At 41.7% G+C, this 21432-nt stretch overlaps 1 protein-coding gene across 3 annotated transcripts in view; it reads left to right on the top strand.

Annotated features, from left to right (window-relative positions):
* Positions 1-21432, top strand: part of nktr (natural killer cell triggering receptor) — a 240111-nt gene that overhangs the window by 141495 nt on the left and 77184 nt on the right. For 2 of the 3 annotated variants that reach the window (XM_048548485.2, XM_048548474.2), the window contains exons 3-6: positions 1462-1536; positions 9836-9943; positions 13624-13668; positions 14419-14506. In XM_048548485.2, coding sequence (XP_048404442.2) covers positions 1462-1536; positions 9836-9943; positions 13624-13668; positions 14419-14506 — 316 coding nt within the window. Of the gene's footprint in view, positions 1-1461; positions 1537-9835; positions 9944-13623; positions 13669-14003; positions 14032-14418; positions 14507-21432 lie in introns of those variants that run through there. The other variant, XM_048548505.2, reaches the window with a different exon arrangement.

Below are 21432 nucleotides of genomic sequence, written 5' to 3'. Positions count from 1 at the left end.
TTTGCCTGTGTTTGGCCCAAAAGCCTCAAATCTTTCCAATCTATGTACGTCTCCAAATGTCTTTTAGATGTTGTAGTTATACCTGCCACTACCACCTCCTCTGGCAGCTCACTCCATATAAACACCTCTGCAGGAAAAAAGCTACCCCTCTTTTAAATCTTTCCCCTCTCAACTTAAACTTATTGTTTTGGAATCCCCTACACTGGGGATAGGACCTTGACTATTCTATGCCCCTCTTGATTTTATAAACCTCTATAAGGCCACCCCTCAATTTTTTAGTTATAAAATAATGATGTATTTTTTGGATTTAGTGTAAACTTTAAGGGTGGAACAGCTATCCACAGTTGTAAAGCTGAAACATCCCTCTGAACCCCATTGGTATTTCATCTTAGAGGTTACTCCTTTATGTTTGCGCTGTGCAGTTCAGAGGATCTCTATTTCCACCTCTGTTGTCAGGCATTATCCAAGATACCTCACACAGTCAATCTGCATCCAAGGAATCAAATTGTGATGATGTTTGCAAGTTTACCAAAATTTAATTTGCAGCCAGTCACCAGAGAGCACATTGAAAAATGTCTTATCAGAAACAATTTACAACTGTGTTATTAATGCTCAGCTTGTGTTTTGGGAATATGTGTTCTGCCTTGTCAAAATATTCACAAATGGTCAGATCAGGATTTATAGACCGTTCGATGCTACATACAATAAATCTCCTGGAATGAATTTTCATGCATCTGTGCTGACTAATCACATTGAATATTCAATTAAATATTTTAATGAACAAAATGTTAAAAAATCAATTCAACTTGTGCAGCTGGCTGGTTAGATTATAGTCTAGGCATGCACACAAATACTATATCACACTCGTAGTTCAGTCATTTTAATCTTGCTGCATAGGAGACTGCTGATTTAACTGCATTGCTGAAATCACCACTCGAATGTATTTTTAGAGGTTAGGTTAGTGAAGACCTACTGCACCATTTTTTTTTAACTCTCACATTTTGTTGCACAATTCGGCTTAACCATTTCACCATTCTGTGCATTCTCAAATAATTAATTGAGTGTGGAGCTAAGCAAGACCCAGTTCTGAATATTTTGCTGCCTGTACAAAGTATTCCTTGAACTTTGTGTTTGGTACATTAATCCAACCACATTTGCATTTGAAATGACAGGATCTGTTATAATCATTTGTGTGGTTGTGATACTTGAAAGGAGGAGGAGTACGTGATAGATTTTGAGCTATGAAAATAAGCTAAGAAAATAACTGTCCTTTGGAGAAAGTGTTGCTGACAGCGTGCTTAATCAAGAAAGCAGGATGTCTGCTTGGGTGTCATTCTCATTCATTAACACGTTACCTGTGGTGCTGCTGATGCTGATCGAAGATATATTTGAACTGCATATGTTTACACCTTTTATCCCCAGAACCTGTGAGTTGATTTTCAGTTTTTCTTCTCATTTCAGTGGGCCGCATTGTCTTTGAATTATTTTCAGATGTCTGCCCCAAGACCTGTAAGAACTTCCTCTTTCTCTGCACAGGTATGTAAATAATTTTAAATGGATAGCAATTAGTTTTTCAGATTTGTCAAGGCAGATTTCCTATGCACTGCATTTAATAAAAAAGAAGTTGTATATGGTTTATGCAAAAAAAATGGAAGAAAAAGATGGGTTTGCAAACCCAGTTGCCATCAGCTATATTTTCAGCATTTTCTGTCATTGCCATAGTTTTCCTCTGGGGTAGAGTTGGAAGCAATAAAATTCCTTGGCTTCGTTGACTTCAGCCAGAAGTATTGGAGACTTTGGTCTTGGTTCCATTATGGCTACCATCATTTTTGGTCGTTGTTCTTTGATGGGAAGCGTGTTGAACTTTGTGAGAACACGTATCTCCAGTAATACTGTAGTTTTCTACTTTCTTCTCTCAGCTAGTGCAAAGTGTTCCATCTCATGATCTGGATGAGTAGTTCTGTAGTGTAGTCATCAAGGGTGGTTTAGTTAAGGGATTGGTTCAGTCTCCACCTTCCTGTCAAGCATTTTGACTTTCTGTTATCACAGGCATTTGGTTGTCATTTCAATCTTGTAAGTTTTAATTTGACGCGAATGTTATTCTACTTTTGTTGAGCGCTAAACATTTTGATACACTGGAAGTATTGGATGCTATCAACTGGTAAATCCTTTGACAAGCTACTTTCTTTTAGTCTTTCCATATCTTTATTTATCGAGAAAAGTTTTACTTTATTTCATGCTGGTATAGAGTTGTCAAGAATTTGACAATTTTGAGACTGAAATGGTACAGCTTTACCTGAAAGAAGACCTATGTGAAACTGTTGGTCACTCCAATGACATTGTTTACAGTCTCACTACTCACTAGGGCAGTGCTTTGGAAATTACGTTATTCCAGGAGTCACGTAAAAGTTACATTTAAAATAAGCGCACAAAATTCCCCCATTTACCTGATTTTCAGACTCAGGTTTCTGTACTTATAAGGAATTACTATTTGTTACAAGCTACAGGTAAACAGTTACAAACCACTGGCATATAACTTGCAAATTAAAACTCTAAATATCTTACAAAATCCCTCCTACACTCATACAGACAAACAGACAGGGAAAAAGGTTATGGATGGAGGAAAACTCGGAGCAGTTCAGTGATTCCTATTCATGGGCTGCAGAGATGTTCCTTCTGATTCTTATACTGGTCAGAACATGTTTTAGTCATCTTTCTCCAGATGCTTCCACTGGTTTGCAAGATACACAAAGTAGCTATTTCAATTGTCAAAGTTCTCTGACTTATAATTTAAAAGTCACAGCTTCCAACACCTGCTGAAGGAAAGATAAACTGGTTTTCTTCAGGTTCAAAAAATGTTTTGACTGCAGAAAGTAGAGAATCAAGTCGTCTGTTGGTGGAGATCTTAGCAGTTCTTTCTATCTTATTCCCAGCCCCAAGTTGTCAGCTACCTGTGAAGCAACCAGTGGTTGTTGGCAGACAAAAGTCTTTTGTCACCTATAATTGACCACTAGCTCAAAGGACAAGCAATTCCTATTACTACTCAATAAAAACCGACAAACCGCAGATGCTGTAAATCAGGAACAAAACAGAAGTTGCTGAAAAAGCTCTGCAGGTCTGGCAGCACCACTGAAGTAAAATCAGAGTTAACATTTCAGCTTCATTGTTCTGATGAAGGGCCACTGGATCCGAAACATTGATGCTGATTTTTCTTCATAGATGCTGCCCGGCCTGCTGAACTTTTCCAGCAACTTCTGTTTTTGTTCTTTGTTACCACTCAGCTGCACCTGTACACAGAACCCCTTAGCTCCAATTCACCTGCAACCACTTCAATTAATGCTTGTTGAAATAGTTGTTTACACAATGCTTGCCGTAAGTATCAGGTTATTTGCTTTTCAAAACATGCAGCAGTCCTGTAAAACACTGCTGTTAAACAGTTTTCACTTCAATCTACAATTTTAAAAGGCATAAAATACAAAGACACAACCTTTACAATAGTTAATGGGTAGTAACCACACAGTTTGTAGAACGGCTATTGTTGGCCTAGGAACAGAAAAACAGCAAAGGGTCCGCAAAGCAAAGCAAAATCAGGCTTGGTCCTGAAGCCAGGGGTTTAGGTGGTTGAATTGGGTGAATTTGGATATGAAGACTTAACTAGGTCATGACAGTCCTGATGGCATGTAATTCCCAGAGATTTCTTATTGTAGTAATTAAATTGACTCATGGATACTAGTGCCAGTGAAACAACAATAATGGTTCTAACCCGTTCCATAATCCCTAGCACTTCCTATCTTCTGTTCTCTGCCCTTTTCCCTTTGCAACTCCTCACACAGTAGCACAGGCTCAAACAGAAGACTGTTCCATTCACAGAGAATATGAATTGGTTTTCTGTCTGTCGAGTTCTCATTGTGTTCTGGCTGGTTCAACCCAACTCCAGTCAATTTTCTCTTTACATTCTACTTCTTAGCTGTTCACGGTCCATTTGGATGTTACTTTGATACCACAATCAGGAAACCAGTTAAACCTGTTTCATATTACTTTCAAGTTCACCCTGGTCTAGAAAAAACTATATGCTTTTCCCAAATCTCCTGGGTTGTCACAGAAGACTGAGCAGCATCGGAGCAGTGGATATAAGTGAGTTGTCCCAGGTGCTTGGTCAAAAATACCTGAGATTCCACCATGAATGATTAGACAGAGAGGGTCAGTGGAGTATCGTGCATAGGAGACCAGTGTTGTAGAAGGTGCACAGCTAAAAGAAGAAATGCTGTGTGGAGGGATTTGGCTGTGGTTCAGATAATAAAGAAGTGGGGGAGCTAGTGTAAGGCAGCAGGTTTTGCAAGTTGGGGACTAGATCAATGCAAGCTCAATTCCTCCACAGTAAACTGTTAGTTTGATTAAATTTGAATTGATTAACACTTCTTTCAAAGAGCTCAGTTGCAAAGAAGAGTGATATTAAGCTTGAGGTACATACTATTTCTTTCTTCAGAGGTGCTGCCAGACCTGTTGAACTTCTCAAGCACAAAAATGGAAGTTGATGGAAACGTTAACTCTGGCAGCATCTGTGAAGAGAAATCAAAGTTAACGTTTCGGGTTCGGTGTTCTGAGGAAGGGTCACTGGAACTGAAACATTAACGCTGAATTTTTCTTCACATATGCTGCCAGATCTCTTCCAGCAACTTCTGTTTTTGTCCCTGCTTTACAGCATTCGCAGTTCTTTCAGTTCCTATTAGCTTCTCAGGCACTTTGTTTTCACCTCAGATTTCCAGCATTCACAACACATTGTATTTTAAACTGCTTTCCTTCATCCTTCTCTGTTCCCAGACATGGTGAAACATTAGTTTTGAAACTGTTGTTTCTGTGGGTAGATAAAAACATGGTAACTAGGAGCAGGAATTGGCCTTTTGGCTCTTTGAACCTGCTACACCATACAGTATGATAATGGCTGATCTTCTATCTCAATGCTGTATTCCTGCTATCCCCCGATACCCTTTATGCCTCTAAAATCAAAAAAATTACCTATATCTTTCTTAAACATATTCAGCTTCCCTGGCCTTCTGTGGTAGAGAATTCTACTTGTTTAGTACCCTTAGAATGGAGCCGCTTTCCCAGAATCAGATCTAAGTGGTCTGCACCATATCTTGAGACTGTGCCCCCTGATTCTGGACTCTCCAGACAGAGAAAATAGCCACCCTGCATGTCATCTGTCCAACTCTGTGAAAATGTTATCGATCGATTTCAATCAGACCCTGTCTCATCCTTCTAAACTGCAATGAATACAGGCCCAGTTGAACCAATCTGCCCTCATAGGACAGACCTGGCTTCGTTGGTATCAGCCGAGTGAACCTCTGTTCCATTTCCTCTTTTACAAGTGTATCATAGATTCCCTACAGTGTGCAAGCAGGCCATTTGGCCCATCGAGTCCTTGCAAACCCTCTGAAGAGTGTCCTATCCAGAACCACCAACCTATCCAATCCCTGTATTTCTGCATTTCCTGTGACTAATCCACCTGGCCTGCATGACCCCGGATACTATGGGCAATTTAGCATGGCCAATCCACCTAATCTGCACATAGAGTCATACTGTAATACAGGATGAAAACAGGCTCATCAGCCCAAACTGGTCCATACTGACCATAGTACCCATTCAGCTAGTTCCAATTGCCTACATTTGGGCCTGTATCCGTCTAAACCCTTCTAGGGTACCTATCCAAATGTTTTTTAAATGTTGCTATTGTACCTGCCTCAACCACTTTCTCTGGCAGCCCATTCCATATTCTTTATGAAGAAGTTCCCCCTCAGGTCTTTCTGAAATTTTTCCCCTCCCTCCTTAAACCTATGCCCTATAGTTTTCAATTCCCCATCCCTGGGGAAAAGACTATATGCATTCATCCTATCTCTGCCCCTCATTATTTTATACACCTCGGTGACGTCAGCCCTCATTCTCCTACGATCCGAGGAATAAAGTCCAATCTTGGCCAAAGTCACCCTATAAACTCAGGCCTACTAGTCCTGGCAACATCCTCGTAAATCTTCTTTGTACATTTTCTAGTTTAACTATGTCTTTTCCATAACTGGGTGACCAAAACTGTACACAATACTCCAAATGCAGCCTCACCAACAACTTAAGTAACTATAACATAATGTCCCAACTCCCATACTCAGTTTCTCGACCGATGAAGGCCAGCATGTTAAATGCCTTCTTCACCACCCTGTCAACCTGTGATGCCACTTTCAACAAACCATGCACTTGTATTTCTAGGCCTCTCTGTTGCACAACACTCCTCAGGACCTTAACATTTACTTTGTAACTCCTGCCTTGGTGTGACTTTCCAAAGTGCAACATCTCACGCTTAGCTGTATTGAATTGCATTTGCCAATCCTCAGCCACTTCCCCATCTAACCAAGATCCCTCTGTAATTTTTGATAACTTTCTTCACCATCAACAATACTTCTTCATTTTGTATCATCTGCAAACTTACTAATCATGCCTTGGACATTCACTTCCAGATTATTTATGTAAATAACAAATAACAAAGGTCCAAGCATCAACCCCTGTGGCACACCACGAGTCACAGGCCTCCAGTCCAAGAAACAACCTTCAACCATCACCCTCTGCTGTGTACCGTCGAGCCAATTTTGAATCCAATTAGCTAGCTCTCCGTGGATCCAAGTGACTTAACCTTCATGCATGTCCTGCCATGCGGAACTTTACAAAATCCCATACAGACAAGGTCCATTGCCCTACCTTCATCCATCCTCTTGGTTACCCCTTCCAAAAACTGTAAAAGATTTGTCAGACATGACTTTCTGCACACAAATCCATGCTGACTATCCCTAATCAGACCTTGATTATCCTGTCCTTCAGTATCCTCTCCAATAACTTGTCTATCACTGATGTCATGCTTACTGGCCTGTAGTTCCCTGGCTTGTCCTTGCTACCTTTCTTAAACAAGGGAACAACATTAGCCACCCTCCAAGACATCCGGAACTTCACCAGTGTCGAAAGATGAAGCAAAAATCTCTGAAAGGGCCTCTGCAATTTCTTCCCTAGCCTCCCACAGTGTTCGAGGATGGACTTGATCAGGCCCAGGGGGACTCATCCAAGGCTGCAAACACCTGCTGTCCGGTAATATGTATGCAATCCAAAACCTCGCCACTTGTTTTACTTATTTCCTCAGCATTCATCATTCTGTCCTCAGTAACCATTGAGGAGAAATATTCATTAAAAATTCTCCCCATCTCCAGTGGCTCCACACATAGTTGGCCATCCTGATCTTTAAAGGGACCTATTCTCTCCTTAGCCACCCTTTTATTCTTAATTTCGCTGTGGAACCTCTTGGGCTTATCACTATCGTTATCTGCCAGATCCATCTCATACCCTCTTTTTGCTATTCTGAATTCCCTCTTAAGTTCGTGTCTACACTTTTTATCATCATCTTGGGATTCACTTGAGCTCAAAAGCTTAATCCCACTGTACGGCTCCTTTTTCCTGACCAGAGCTCAGTAACCCTAGTCAGCCAGGGATCCTTAGACCTGGTTTCCCTACCTTTCTTAGGTACGGTGACGAAAACTAACCTAATACTCTAGGTGTAGCTTAGCTTTAGCTTTATTGTCACACGTACTCATTTAAGCACAGTGGAAAGTTTACAAGTTGCCACGTAGCGTGCTGTCTTAGGTACAAGGTACCTAGGCACAGTTTCTTCAATTACAGATTAGTTGCTGTGTAAAATGTCACCAGTATGACCATCACCAATAAAAGACAATCTAACCAGTGACCTTTGACATTCAGAGGTGTTAATCATCAATGAATCCCCCACTATCAACATCCTTGGGCTTACCATTGATTGGAAACTCAACTCACCACAGAAACACAGTGGCTACAAGAGCGAGTCAGAGGTTTGGAATACCGCGATAGGTAACTCACCTCCTGACTCCCCAAAGCCAGTCAACTAACTACAAGGCACTTGCCTGGATGAGTACAACCCCAACAACACTCAAGAAGCTTGATACAATCCAGGACAAAGCAGCTCACTTGATTGGCACCACTTCACGAGCATCCACACCATCCTCCACAGACCCTCAGTAGTAGCACTGTGTACTATCTATAAGATGTACTGCAGAAATTCACCAAAGATCCTCAAATAGCACCTTCCAAACCCACAACCATTTCCATCCAGAAGGATAACAGCAGCAAATATATGGGACCATCACCACCACCTTCAAGTTCCCCTCCAAAGTAATCACCATCCTGACTTGGAAACATATTACTGTTCCTTCGCTGTCACTGGATCAAAATCCTGGAATTCTCTCCCTTGTAGCATTGTGGGTCCACCTATAGCAGGAGGACTGCAGCGGTTCAAGAAGACATCTCATCAGCACCTTCTCAAGGGCAATAAATGCTGGCCAGCCAGCAACGCCCCAATCCCTCAAAATGAATAAATGACAAAAAAACAAGATGTTGTCTTAGGTTTGTGCTGGGTACTCTGTACATAAGTTACAGAATGGAGAAATGAAGAAAAAAGAAGTTACATTATAGCTATACAAATTATAACCATAGGCCAGAAAAACAAGAAGCCAAGCTAAAAAGGCAAATGTCAGTCTCCAAGGGCTTTCTACAGCAGACTTCTGCAGGGGGCCTCCACATGGTCTGACTGCTGGCTGTCACTATATTCTGCACTGGGCTGCTGGTCGCTGTCATCACTGCTTTGGGCCGCTGGTGTCCTCACTTTGAGCTTGACTCCTCTTGGAATGGACGCTGTTCAGCCATTTGCTTTCCTAATCACTTGCTGTACCTGCCTATCTACTTTCATTGACTGATGTAAAAGGACACCCACATCACTTAGTGTATCCACCCTTCCCACTGAAATAACTTCACAAAGGCTGGTAACCTGCCACCAAGTCACCCTTTGTTTGCACTTAAAAAGCCCTATAAAGATACTGGTCCAGCTCTGAGTAACAAGATGTCTTCACTCCTGTTTATATCTGTCAGTCAGATTAACAACTCCAGTTAGGGAACTCCTATCCTATGAGGTCCACCTGTCTGATCTTGTTACACTCACTATACCCAGTATATTTCCTTTCTGTTTTACATGCCAAGAAGTCTAACTTCACACCAAGCCATGTGGTTCTGCATCTTCCATGTGTTTACCCACTCTCTCCACTTGTCTAAGTCACCTTGAAATCCCCTTGCACCCTCCTCACAACTCAGTTTCTGCTCAACTTCGTATGACTGTGGTCTTATGGTCAGCAAACTTTGAAATGTTGCATTTCAATAGCTGGAATCCAAGCGGTACCCAACTAGTCACAGCCTGACATTTGGGAAAAGACTCATTTATTCCCTCTCTCTGTTTCCTGACAGCCCATCAGTTTTTTTGATTCTTACCAATATATTACCCACATCCTACGTGCTTTAACTTTGCCCACTAACCTTTGAGGGACTTTATTAGAAGCCTTATGAGTGTTGTAAGATTATCAGAATCGTGTTCCGTCCACATAAAATGTTAGTACTGCCACTGTAAACTGTGATAAAGTTGTTTAAAAAAAGTCCTGCACAATACCCGGTTGTAATGTACTGAGTGGTATATTTTAGAAATTGTTAGGTTATTCCTTAATCATTAATCATCTTTGTAATTATACACACGTGTCCCAGAAGATTACAAAACCTTCTATAGGTGTTTATTTGCAGAAGAGTCTGGCTGATCTTCACTCTTTGCAGAGGGTACTGGAAGTATTGTTATCTAAAGGGAATTGCCCCATTCAGAAAAAAATTGAAACCTGCTGCAGTAATGTTAGGGTTATCCTGTTTTGTGTATACTAACATTGTTTATCTTTTGCAGGTGAAAAAGGATTAGGAAAAAAAACTCGCAAGCAGCTTTGTTATAAGGGCTCCACATTCCATCGTATTGTAAAAGACTTTATGGTCCAAGGTGGTGACTTCAGTGAAGGTGGGAAATGTGTGATTTACGTTCTGCATTAGTTCAACTGAAGTGTTGCCAAGGCAGCAATTTATTTTAATGTGGATTGTTGTTATGAAAGTCTTTATGATATAACCATTTTTGTAAATTTTGATCACATATAAAGTGACTACACATGTGCTTGAGAGAGGGAGGTGATTTCCTTGAAGCCTTTTTTTTTTACAGCTATGACCTTGATCTTGAACTGTTTTTGAATACGGGTTGTTGTATTGATGCATATTAAACATTCACCCCCTGTCTGTGTTCTGGGTACGTGCAGTTAAATACTAGGAGCAAGGGTTCTGTTGCTCATTGGTATTGTTCCTGCCTCTGGGCTAGAAGGCCTAGATTCAAGCTTTACCTACTCCAATGGTATGTCATTAAATGAATGAACAGGTTGATTTAAAAAAAACTTGGGACAAATGGCTCATTCCTGCTCTATAAAGCCAACCCTGCCATTTTATCAAATCATGACTGGACTGATAGGGCCTCAAGTCTAATTTGTTCATGAAAACCCCCACTGCGCATTAGTTTCTTTGTAAATCAAGGATTTACCAGCTCAGCCTTAAAAATATTCACCGATGCTGCTCCATTCTCTTTGGTCTGTTGAATTCTTTTCCCCAGTTAGCCTTTGGGAAAAGCAAAATTCTCTTCACCTCCTGCCTTAAAAGGGCTACTCCTCATTTTCAAACTGTAACCCCCAGTTATATTCCCTCCCATAAGGAGAAACATTCTTTCAGTGTCCACCCTGTCAAGACCCCTCAAGCTCTTTTATGTTGCAGTAAGCTCAGATGTTGTTCACCTCAGCTCCTGAACGGGGATACAGGCCTAACCTGTTCAACGTTTGCTCTTAAGATTGCATCTGCATCACAGGGGCACAGTCATGCATACGTGTATAAATATGCATCAGAATATTCACTTGCACTAACTTTCCAGGCAAGTGGCCGCCAGTGTGTTTTATCATTTTCCTGCCTTAGTCGAGGATAAAGGCCACTTGTAGCTTTCCAGCTGCCATCCTGCTGTGATGAGTGCAGTCCAGGCATTTGGCCCTGGGTCCTCCCGTCCTTGTCACTTAATCCTACTTTCACTTGTATAGAATAAGTCCTATCCAGAAAGATATTCCCTTGATTACACTGACATTATATAAGGAGTATTGTTCATTCTGTGAATGGATTAGAATACTCCCCGCAATGAATGATGTCACGGTATCTAAGGATGTGTGTGTGAGCTGTAATAAGTTTAAATTATACATGACTTTGCATTGCTTTTAATTTTTTCTCCCCCATTTTCTCCAAGCCAGATTTGACATAGGCCTAATAAAATCCTACACCATATTGTGCGTACTATTGTGCTTTTCCTGTTTTTTGACAAGTGTTATCCAATTGGTCCCTTACATCTGTAAATAAAAAAAAATTCTTTTTTCTTTTTTATCCAGTTTCCTTCAGAAGTTATCATGGACTCTGCTGTCCACCATTCTTTGAGGGAATGCGTCCTAGATTTTCGTAGCCTGCTTTGTGTTGCTTTTAAAAAGAAAATGTCAACACACCTCTTGCTCTTTTACCTTACGTTTCTTCCACCCTCCTGTCAGTAGGAACAATTTCTCCTTATCGGCTCTAATCCTTTGTAACTATTTATAATGCGTCTTTTCCGGTTCCTCAGTGGGCATTATTCGCTGTTTTCAGTTCTACGGACCAAGAGGCCTCTGTTCTGTTCTTGGTCTGATATTTTCTAATCGACCTGCTCACAGGTGTTTTGAGTGTCTGTCTGTGTGGAGTTTGCACATTCTCCCTGTGTCTGCATGGGTTTCCTCCCACAGTCCAAAGATGTGCAGGTTAGGTGGATTGGCCATGCTAAATTGCCCATAGTGTTCAGGGATGTGTAGCTTAGGTGGATTATAGGGGGATGAGTTTGGGTGGAATGCACTGAGGTTCAGTGTGGACTTGTTGGGCTGAAGGGCCTGTTTCCACACTGTAGGGAATCTGTGGATAAGAATAAATAATCATACAACAAACTCATTACATTAATGTACATTATTGGAGCAGGGACCTGGTGAGATCTGAATCCTGGCCTCCTGACTCAGTCAGAAGTCACACAACAGCAGATTATAGTCCACCAGGTTTATATGAAATCACCAGCTTTCAGAGTGCTGCTCCTTCATCAGGTAAAGTCCACTCGACGAAGGGGCAGCGCTTCAAAAGCTTGTGATTTCAAATAACCCTGTTGGACTGTAACCTGGTTTAAAGTTTTGGCAAAGATCTGTGGCTCGGGTTGTGGGTGAGGTTGTTGACTTGCTTGCTGAGCTGGCTGGTTCTCATTCAGAATTTCATTACCATGCTAGGTGACATTATCAATGGAGCCTCCAATGAAGCGATGTTATTCTACTCTGCTTGGAATTTATACTGTCTGGTCTGTTGTGGTGAATGGTGTCATTTCCGGTTTTGATCTGTATGGGTTTGTATGTAGGGCCCAATTCTCTATGTATGTTGATTGCATTATAGGTGGAGAACCATACCGCTAGGAATTCCCATGCATGTCTATGTTTGGCTAGGGCTACTATCATTACCTTGTCCCAGTCAACCTCATGACCTTTATTGTCTGACTATACTGATTATAAGGAGAGTTTGTGACGACGACACTGCTCACCATAACGGACCAACCAGTATAAATTCCAAGTGGAGTAGAATAACATCGCTTCATCAGAGGCTCCACTTCATCAGAGGTGTCACATGATAATGTCACCTAGCATGGTGATGAAACGTCTGAACGAGAACAAGCCAACTCGGCAAGCAAGTCAACAACCTCACCCACAACCCGAGCCACAGATCTTTGCCAAAACTTTAAACCACGTTACTGTCCAACAGGGTTATTTGAAATCACAAGATTTTGGAGCGCTGCTCCTTCGTCGAGTGGACGTTACCTGATGAAGGAGCAGCACTCTGAAAGCTGGTGATTTCAAATAAACCTGGTGGACTATAATCTGCTGTCGTGTGACTTCTGACTGAGGCTCAATCAGTGGTTCATAGAAGTTTAGTTTCACTTTGTTTTTGTACTCTTGTACCTCTGTTTATGTAATGAAGGGTTAAATAGGCTTCCTTTTTTAACAGCAGCTTTATCAACATATGATACCAGTTTCAAAGATTTGTTACTGAGAATTCCCGGTGGGACCTTCTTTCCCTGTGCCCCTCTTTGTACTATACATTGCATTGTTTTAATGTGTGTTGCATTTTCATTTTTTGATTAGCAAACAGTTGAACCTCATCATGGTCAATGGTGACTCAAGAAAGGAGCAATACTGCATTTTCCAATTGTGTTAGAACGGGGTATTCTTTTTCGGAATGGGCATTGTTTAACCAAGTTTCAGTAAAGTACTTCCAGAGCTTTGTTCATGTTCATACTTGATTAATCGTCTTTTTTCGCAACCATAAGATGGCAAGATTTGAGAAGCATTTACAGTGATATGTTCTCATACAACTGAAAGTAGAATGAAGAGTGTTGGAAATGAAGATCTTTTATAGCTTTTTGCGCATCTGTCTGGCAGTGAACTGTACACTGCATATGGAAAGACATTGACCAAACCTAACTGCCTAGTTCCTGTGTAATGTAATTTTTATTATTTGTGTAGAAACATTCAGTATGAAGCATAACGTTACTCATACACCTGTAATTCTTAGGTAATGGACGAGGAGGAGAATCAATTTATGGTGGATACTTTGAAGGTAGAGACATCTTTTTAATTTCATTACAAAGCCCAAATTAATCAGTTGATTTACTAAATAGAAGACTCCCTCTAACAATACGTGAATAGCATTGCTTTTAATTTCCTCACCTGTTGCATGTAGCTAGTGCTTGAACCGTTGCATGCACAAAATAGATGCATGAATTTGGGCTAATTGTTTCTTAGCGTGTTCACTGTTAACTACAAAAAAAAGTGAATTAAAAGGTAAATTATTATGCAGTAAGCTCGCAACTTGCAGCATGGAGGTTAGGCAATTTATTCATGAGAAAACCTATCATCCTGCCTAAAACTTTCAACATATTCTTTTATTTATAGAGAATGTGATCTTTTGCAAAATGAAAAGGTAAGAAAAAAAAGCTAAGTAACACAATTAAAACACACTCCCTTGCACCCTCCCCAGCAAGTACCATTATTGGCAGTGAGTTGATGGAATATATGGTCCAGTTTTCTTTATTGCTTGCAGACTTTAAAGAAAAACAAGACAAAGCACACACAAAGGCACAAAAACAAATTGAAACTGCTTACCTAGAGCATTTAGTCCACTGGTATCAGTACTGGTAATATAAGACAATTTGAAATTTGTGGTCCTCCTCAACACAATATTTTAGTATAATGCTGCGGTGAGGCCTAAAGCAAGGCTGTTACTCTGTTGTTGGTGCAATTGGCAAATAAGACTACAGTCACTCTGTGGAGCCTCTCAAAGCTGACCAGCTCCTCCTTTCTTGCACAGATGAGAATTTTGTACTCAAACATGACAGGGAGTTCCTGTTGTCAATGGCAAACAGAGGAAGAGACACCAATGGTTCCCAGTTCTTCATGTGAGTATGACTCTTTTTTACCTTAACAGCATCATATAGTGAAGTGCCATTCATCAGAAAGATGGTTATCATATATATCAATGCCTGCACATGTTGAGCAATTTGCTTTTATTCCCAAATCTAACAAGTTATTGGGACTAGGTAAAGTTTTCCAGTTTTGCATGCCATCATTTCATGTTAAGTGCAATTATATTTTGAGATGCGGATTTGCTAAGTATTCCGGAACATAAAGATGCTAAACAACCTTAGTTTTATTTTCACAAGGCCCAGTTTTGTAGTAACAGTCCAAATACTACCCTACCTTCCAGATTTGTCTTACCACTTTTGAGGGTTAAGGAAGGAATACGTGGACAAGAGATTTTCTGAATTGGCTACAGTTGTCCATATATTTTCAACCCCTTTGGGTAGTGTAGAAATGGAAGTGTAGCTTCTTTACAATGTATTCATGAACTGCTAGGTGCATACATGACATAAAGAGTGGTATTCAACTCTGAGATCACTGCAGAGAGTTATGAAACAAAAGCAAAACACACTGGATGCAGGAAATCTAAAATATGAAGCAAGTTTAAAATACTGGAGAATCTCAAAAGGCCATGGAGCATCTGTGGAAAGAAACAGAGTTAACTCTTCAAATTGATAACCTCATCAACCTACAGTGTGAAATCTTTCTGTTTGCTCAGATGCTGCCTGATCTGATGAGTTTTTCTAGCTTTTAGGGTTCTTAATTACGAAAACACTTTTTCAGCATTCTGGTGCTTATTTTCTTCTCTCAAATTTCACTGTTGTTTTATCTATGTTTTCCTTATTTCTTGTTAATGCACTGCATTAGAATATTTGTGTGCATCATTAATTTAAATATGCTTGTCTGTTTTCCTGAGACAGTATCCAGTGGGTACATTTTGTTGAAATGAAGTAACTGGAGTGGGCCATTCAAGCTTGCTGCACCATTCAATAAGTTCATAACTAATCTGGTTGCAATCTGAACTCAACCTTCCAGTTTGCAGTCCCCACCCCAACCATACAAGTTCTGACTCCTCTGTCTGTCAAAAAACATAATCCAACTCATGCTTAATAACAAAGTGTGAAGCAGGATGAACACAGCAGGCCAAGCAGCATCTCAGGAGCACATCAGGAACAGTCCCTCTTCCGCACCTACACTGGCCCCAAACCCCACCTCTTCCTCCGTTACGTTGATGACTGTATCGGCGCCGCTTCTTGCTCCCAAGAGGAGCTCGAACAGTTCATCCACTTCACCAACACCTTCCACCCCAACCTCAAGTTCACCTGGGCCATCACCAACACATCCCTCACCTTCCTGGACCTCTCTGTCTCCATCTCAGGCAACCAGCCAGAAACTGATGTCCACTTCAAGCCCACCAACTCCCACAGCTATCTAGAATACACTGCCTCCCACCCACACCCCCCTGCAAAAATTCCATCCTCTATTCCCAATTCCTTCGCCTCCGCCACATCTGCTCCCAGGATGAGGCATTCCACTCCCGCACATCCCAGATGGCCACGTTCTTCAAGGACCGCAACACCCTCCCCACCCCCCGCAGTGGTCGAGAACGCCCTTGACCACATTTCCCGCAACACATCCCTCACACCCTGCCCCCGCAATAACCGCCTAAAGAGAATCCCCCCGTCCTCACATACCACCCCACCAACCTCCGGATACAACGCATCATCCTCCGACACTTCTGCCATCTACCATCCGAGCCCACAACCCAAGACATTTTTCCATCCCCACCCTTGTCTGCCTTCCTGAGAGACCACTCTCTCCGTAACTCCCTTGTTCGCTCCACGCTGCCTTCCAACCCCACCACACCCAGCACCTTCCCCTGCAACCGCAGGAAGTGCTACACTTGCCCCCACACCACCTCCTTCACCCCCATCCCAGGCCCCAAGATGACTTTCCACATCAAGCAGATGTTCACCTGCACATCTGCCAATGTAGTATACTGTATCCACTGCACCTGTTGTGGCTACCTCTACATTGGGGAAACCAAGCGGAGGCTTGGGGACCGCTTTGCAGAACATCTCCGCTCGGTTCGCAATACGCAACTGCACCTCCCAGTCGCGAACCATTTTAACACCCACTCCCATTCCTTAGACGACATGTCCATCATGGGCCTCCTGCAGTGCCACAATGATGCCACCCGAAGGTTGCAGGAACAGCAACTCATATTCCGCTTGGGAACCCTGCAGCCCAATGGTATCAATGTGGACTTCACAAGCTTCAAAATCTCCCCTTCTCCCACTGCATCCCAAAACCAGCCCAGTTCTTCCCCTCCCCCCACCGCATCACAAAACCAGCCCAGCTCGTCCCCACCTCCCTAACCTGTTCTTCCTCTCACCCATCCCTTCCTCCCACCCCAAGCCGCACCTCCATTTCCCACCTACCAACCTCATCCCGCCTCCTTGACCTGTCCGTCCTCCCCGGAATGACCTATTCCCTCCCCACCTGTACTCTCCTCTCCTCCTATCTTCTTTTCTCTCCATCTTTGGTCCGCCTCCCCCTCTCTCCCTATTTATTTCAGAACCCTCTCCCCATCCCCCTCTCTGATGAATGGTCTAGGCCCGAAACGTCAGCTTTAAAAACCTTCGGACCAACGCATGCTTCATCTTATTTATTGACCCTGCCTCCAATGCATTCTACAGAAGATAATATGTACTAATGACCTCAGAGAAGAAAAAAATCTTGCTTTATTATTCTTATATTGTGACCTCTAGTTCTACTCTTGCTATACAAGAGGGAAAAAAAGGCATCTTTTAGATCCTGTAAACTTCAAAATAACTCAATTTAAATACCTCTGGCTACAATTTGGTGCTAAATGCCATTGTTCTAGCCACTCAAGACTGGGACATACACAGTTGGCCTAATGCTATAATACTGAATTGGTCAGTATAAGGAGTACTACATATTATAAAGCCGAGCTGGTCGCTGTAGGAAGTTCCACATTTTGTGTTTGTGGAATTAGATGGTCAGATCCAGGAAACAACACAGGAACTGCTGTGAATCTCGGAAGTTCTTAAAAGAGACTCCCGTTTTTCTGCATTCACTGCTCACAACACAGTCTCCTCTACATTGGGGAAATGAAGTGTAGACTGGGTGACTGCTTTGCAGAACTTCTACATTCTGCTTGCAAAAAAGACCCTACGCTTCCAGATGCCTGCCAGTTTAACACAGCACCCTATTCCCTGGCCAGCATCTCTGTTTCAGGCTTGCTGCAGTGTTCCAGTGAAGCACAGGGCAAGCTGGAAGAACAACAGCTCATTTTCCGCTCGGGGACTGTGCAGCCCTGTGGACTCAGCATCAAGTTCAATAATTTTAGGGCCTGAACTCTCCGATGTTCGAGCTCCCTCCCCCACACACCAGGCCTTGTTTTCACATTGTCTGCCATTAAACACTGCATATTGTTAGCAACGAACAGTCTCCACTAACAGCTGCTCACCGTCCTGGCCAGACCATTGTCTACTGCTGTGTCTGTCCAACTGCTCTTCCCTCTCTCTCTCTCCCCCACCTATCATTTACTCTTTACTGGCTCCCCCGACTCTATCTTCTGCATATAAACCAATCCTTTCCTAGCTACCATTGTTTCTGAGGAAGGGTCAGCAGATCCTTAATTCTGATTTCTCTTTACAGATGCTGTCAGGCTTGCTGAGTTTTTCCAGCAACTTTATTGGATAAATATTAGCCAGTGCACGAGGGAAAATTCCCTTCCAAACTAATCCTATGGGATCTTTTGCATTTAATTGAGGATATGGACGAGGGCTTCAGTTAACACTCGTCTAAACTGCTCACATAGTCCAGCATTGCTTCGTACTGTGTTGAAATATAGACTAGATTTTCTGCTCTCGTGTTCAGAGTGGAACCTGACTCTAAATCTTCTCACTCCAAGGCAAAGTGACCGAGCTGGAATCTCTTAAATTAAACAGTGCATTTCCCCTTCATTCTTAGTAGCATGAATAACTTAAAAGATATGTAATTTCACAATATATAGACTTATTGCTATGCGAACAATGACTGGCAGCGAGCAGAAGCAGGGAGATTTTTCTGTCCATGAGTGTAAAGTAAAATGATCTGATCTTGAGGTGCCCTTGATTCAGTTACCGCAATATTAATGATTTATCTATTTTGAATCTAGATTATTAAATCTTGGGGAATCCCAGCAGTTAATAATTTCCTTTGCAAGTACGCAAAGGGATCTGAGCAGTAGACAGCAATATATTGAAGTCATTCTTATCCTGCAGGAAGCCAGTGAAAAGTTGAGAGTCATTTTACAGCATCTGCCTTGGTATCTCAGTCCGGGTTCAACTGATAAAAGAAGCCCAAATGCCACATTGACTATTCTCAATTAGCTACTAAACATTCACAGTCTAGATTTAACATGCCGTCACCAAATTGATCTTGCTGCTATTCAGGAGACATCCTCACTCCTTAATTTATAATGCTTTTGGTAAGCTGCTGTGGTGCACAGAGAATGCAAAACGTAGAAAGAAAAGTTACTTACCCAACTGAAGTTTCTTTGCATAAGACTCATCATCAAAATGCGAAGACCTTCTCTATGTAAGTGTAGGTTTTTGCACACAGTGGAGGGAGAAGAGTTGATCTTCGCTAATTTCAGTTTAACTTGAAACCAATGTGAACTGCCCCAGTGATGCAGATCTTGGTTTTTTATTTAGGATATATGATATGGAGACTTTGCCTGGATGTTCCCTTACTTTAACTTCTCTCATTGTGGAAAAGTGTGGAAACTCACTTGATATCAAACGGTTTTGTTCTGAGTTTCATTCCCATAGCAAGCAGATCACATCAGCATGTCTCTGAGCTGAGCTACTTCTGAACTTCCCAATTTTATTTCACGTTATAGAAGACATTTTAAAACCTCACTGTCTTGTAAAGCCCAGTGTTCATAACAAAGGGTAGTAGAATTTGTCACAAGTGATTCAGGATTTCCTCTTTCAAAGAGCTTATCACATTTCTATACCAATTAACCATGCTTTTTATATTGTTATCCTGTGTATTGTCCTCCAGAAGTTTGATAAAGCAATTGGACACATTGAATTAAGCCCCAATATCGCGGCCTCCTCTGAAGTCACAATAGTAATACAACACTGTTGTCTCAGTCAAATCTTTAAAACTTCAAACCCCTGCAAAATTAAGAAAGGTGCACATTTCTGGCACTACAATTCTTATGTAAAATTGTGTATTTGAATTTGATTGTTTTAAAAGGACACTGATTTTTTTTTCTAAATATTGAATGTAAAACAGAAAAACATACGCCTCCTCCCACCCCACTTAATCCAGCCTATTTAACATAACCTTTAATTCCTTTCTCCTTTTTGCGTGTATACATCTTCCCTCTAAATGGATTTTGTTTCTTGCATCAGAAATATAAATTACTGGAAACACTAAGCAGGTCTGGCAACATCTGTAAAGAGAAAGTGGAATTAATGATTCATGTCTGGTCACCCTTCTTCAGAAACTAAAACCCTTGGGTGAGTAGATTATGTTCTGTAGAAGGGTCTCTAGATTTGAAACTTGAATTCAGTTTTGTGTCCACAGATGCTGCCAGACCTGCTGAGCTTTTTCAGCAATCTCTGTTTTTGTTTCTGATTTCCAGCATCTGAGGTTGTTTTGTTATTACCTCCTTGTGGTAGCAATTTTTATAATCTTTCCATGCTTCATGCATTCTGTCTTCCCTGTTGGATTATTGGTAGCAAAGAAGCTTATCAAAAATTATAGAAGGATCTTGATCAGATGGGGAAGTGGGCTGAGGATTGGCAAATACAAATCTGTTCATCCAGCTTCACACTTTGTTATCGCGGATTCTTCAGCATCTGCAGTTCCCATTTTCTCTGATACAATTTTAACCTCACTGTGAAGCCTCCTCCTAAGGATGCCTAACCTGAAGAAGTTACCCTCCTCCCTCCAGACAAATCTCCCTATTTACTTCAGAACTCTGTCCACCTCCCCCTTTTCTGATGAAGGGTCTAGGCCCGAAACGTCAGCTTTTGTGCTCCTGAGATGCTGCTTGGTCTGCTGTGTTCATCCAGCTCTACACTTTGTTATCTTGGATTCTCCAGCATCTGTAGTTCCCATTATCTGCCAATACAGATAAGTATGGATTGTTGCACTTTGGCAAGTCAAACCAAGGTAGGACTTACAAAGTAAATGTGAGGTCCTGAGGAATGTGGTGGAACAGAGGGACTTAGGAGCACAAGTACATAGTTTGTTGAAAGTGGCATCACATGTGGTCAGGGTGGTGAAGAAGGTATTTATCACGCTGGCCTTCATCGGTCAAGGCATTGAATGTAGGAGTTGAAACATTATGTTACAGTTGCATAAGTCGTTGGTAAGGTTGCACGTGGAGCATTGTGTACAGTTTTGGCCACCCTGTTATAAGAAAGACATAGTTAAACTGGAAAGTGTGCAAAGAAAATTTACAAGGATATTGCCAGGACTCATAGGCCTGAGTTATAGGGAGAGGTTGGCCAGAATAGCACTTTATTTCTTGGAATGTAGGAGAATGAGGGCTGACCTTATTGAAGCATACAAAAACATAAGAGGTATAGAAAGCATGAAAGCATATAGTCTTTTTGCCCGGGATGGGGAATTGAAAACTAGCGAACATAGATTTAAGGTGAGAGGGAGAAGATTTAAGAAGGACGTGAGGGGCAACTTCTTCACACAGAGGGTGGTGCATATATGGAACAGGCTGCCAGAGAAAGTGGTTGAGGCGGGTGCAATAGCTCATTTAAAAAGCATTTGGATAGATTATTGGATTAGAAATGTTAAGAGGGATATGGACCAAATATGGGCAATTGGAACTGGCTGAGGGGACACCATGGACCAGCTTGGGCCGAAGGGCCTGTTTCCCTGCTGTATTATTCTATGACTCTACAGCTGACTATCTAATACG

This window comes from Stegostoma tigrinum, chromosome 2 (assembly GCF_030684315.1).
Source record: "Stegostoma tigrinum isolate sSteTig4 chromosome 2, sSteTig4.hap1, whole genome shotgun sequence".
NCBI classification, from domain to species: domain Eukaryota; kingdom Metazoa; phylum Chordata; class Chondrichthyes; order Orectolobiformes; family Stegostomatidae; genus Stegostoma; species Stegostoma tigrinum.
This window is presented reverse-complemented; position numbering and strand designations above follow the sequence as displayed.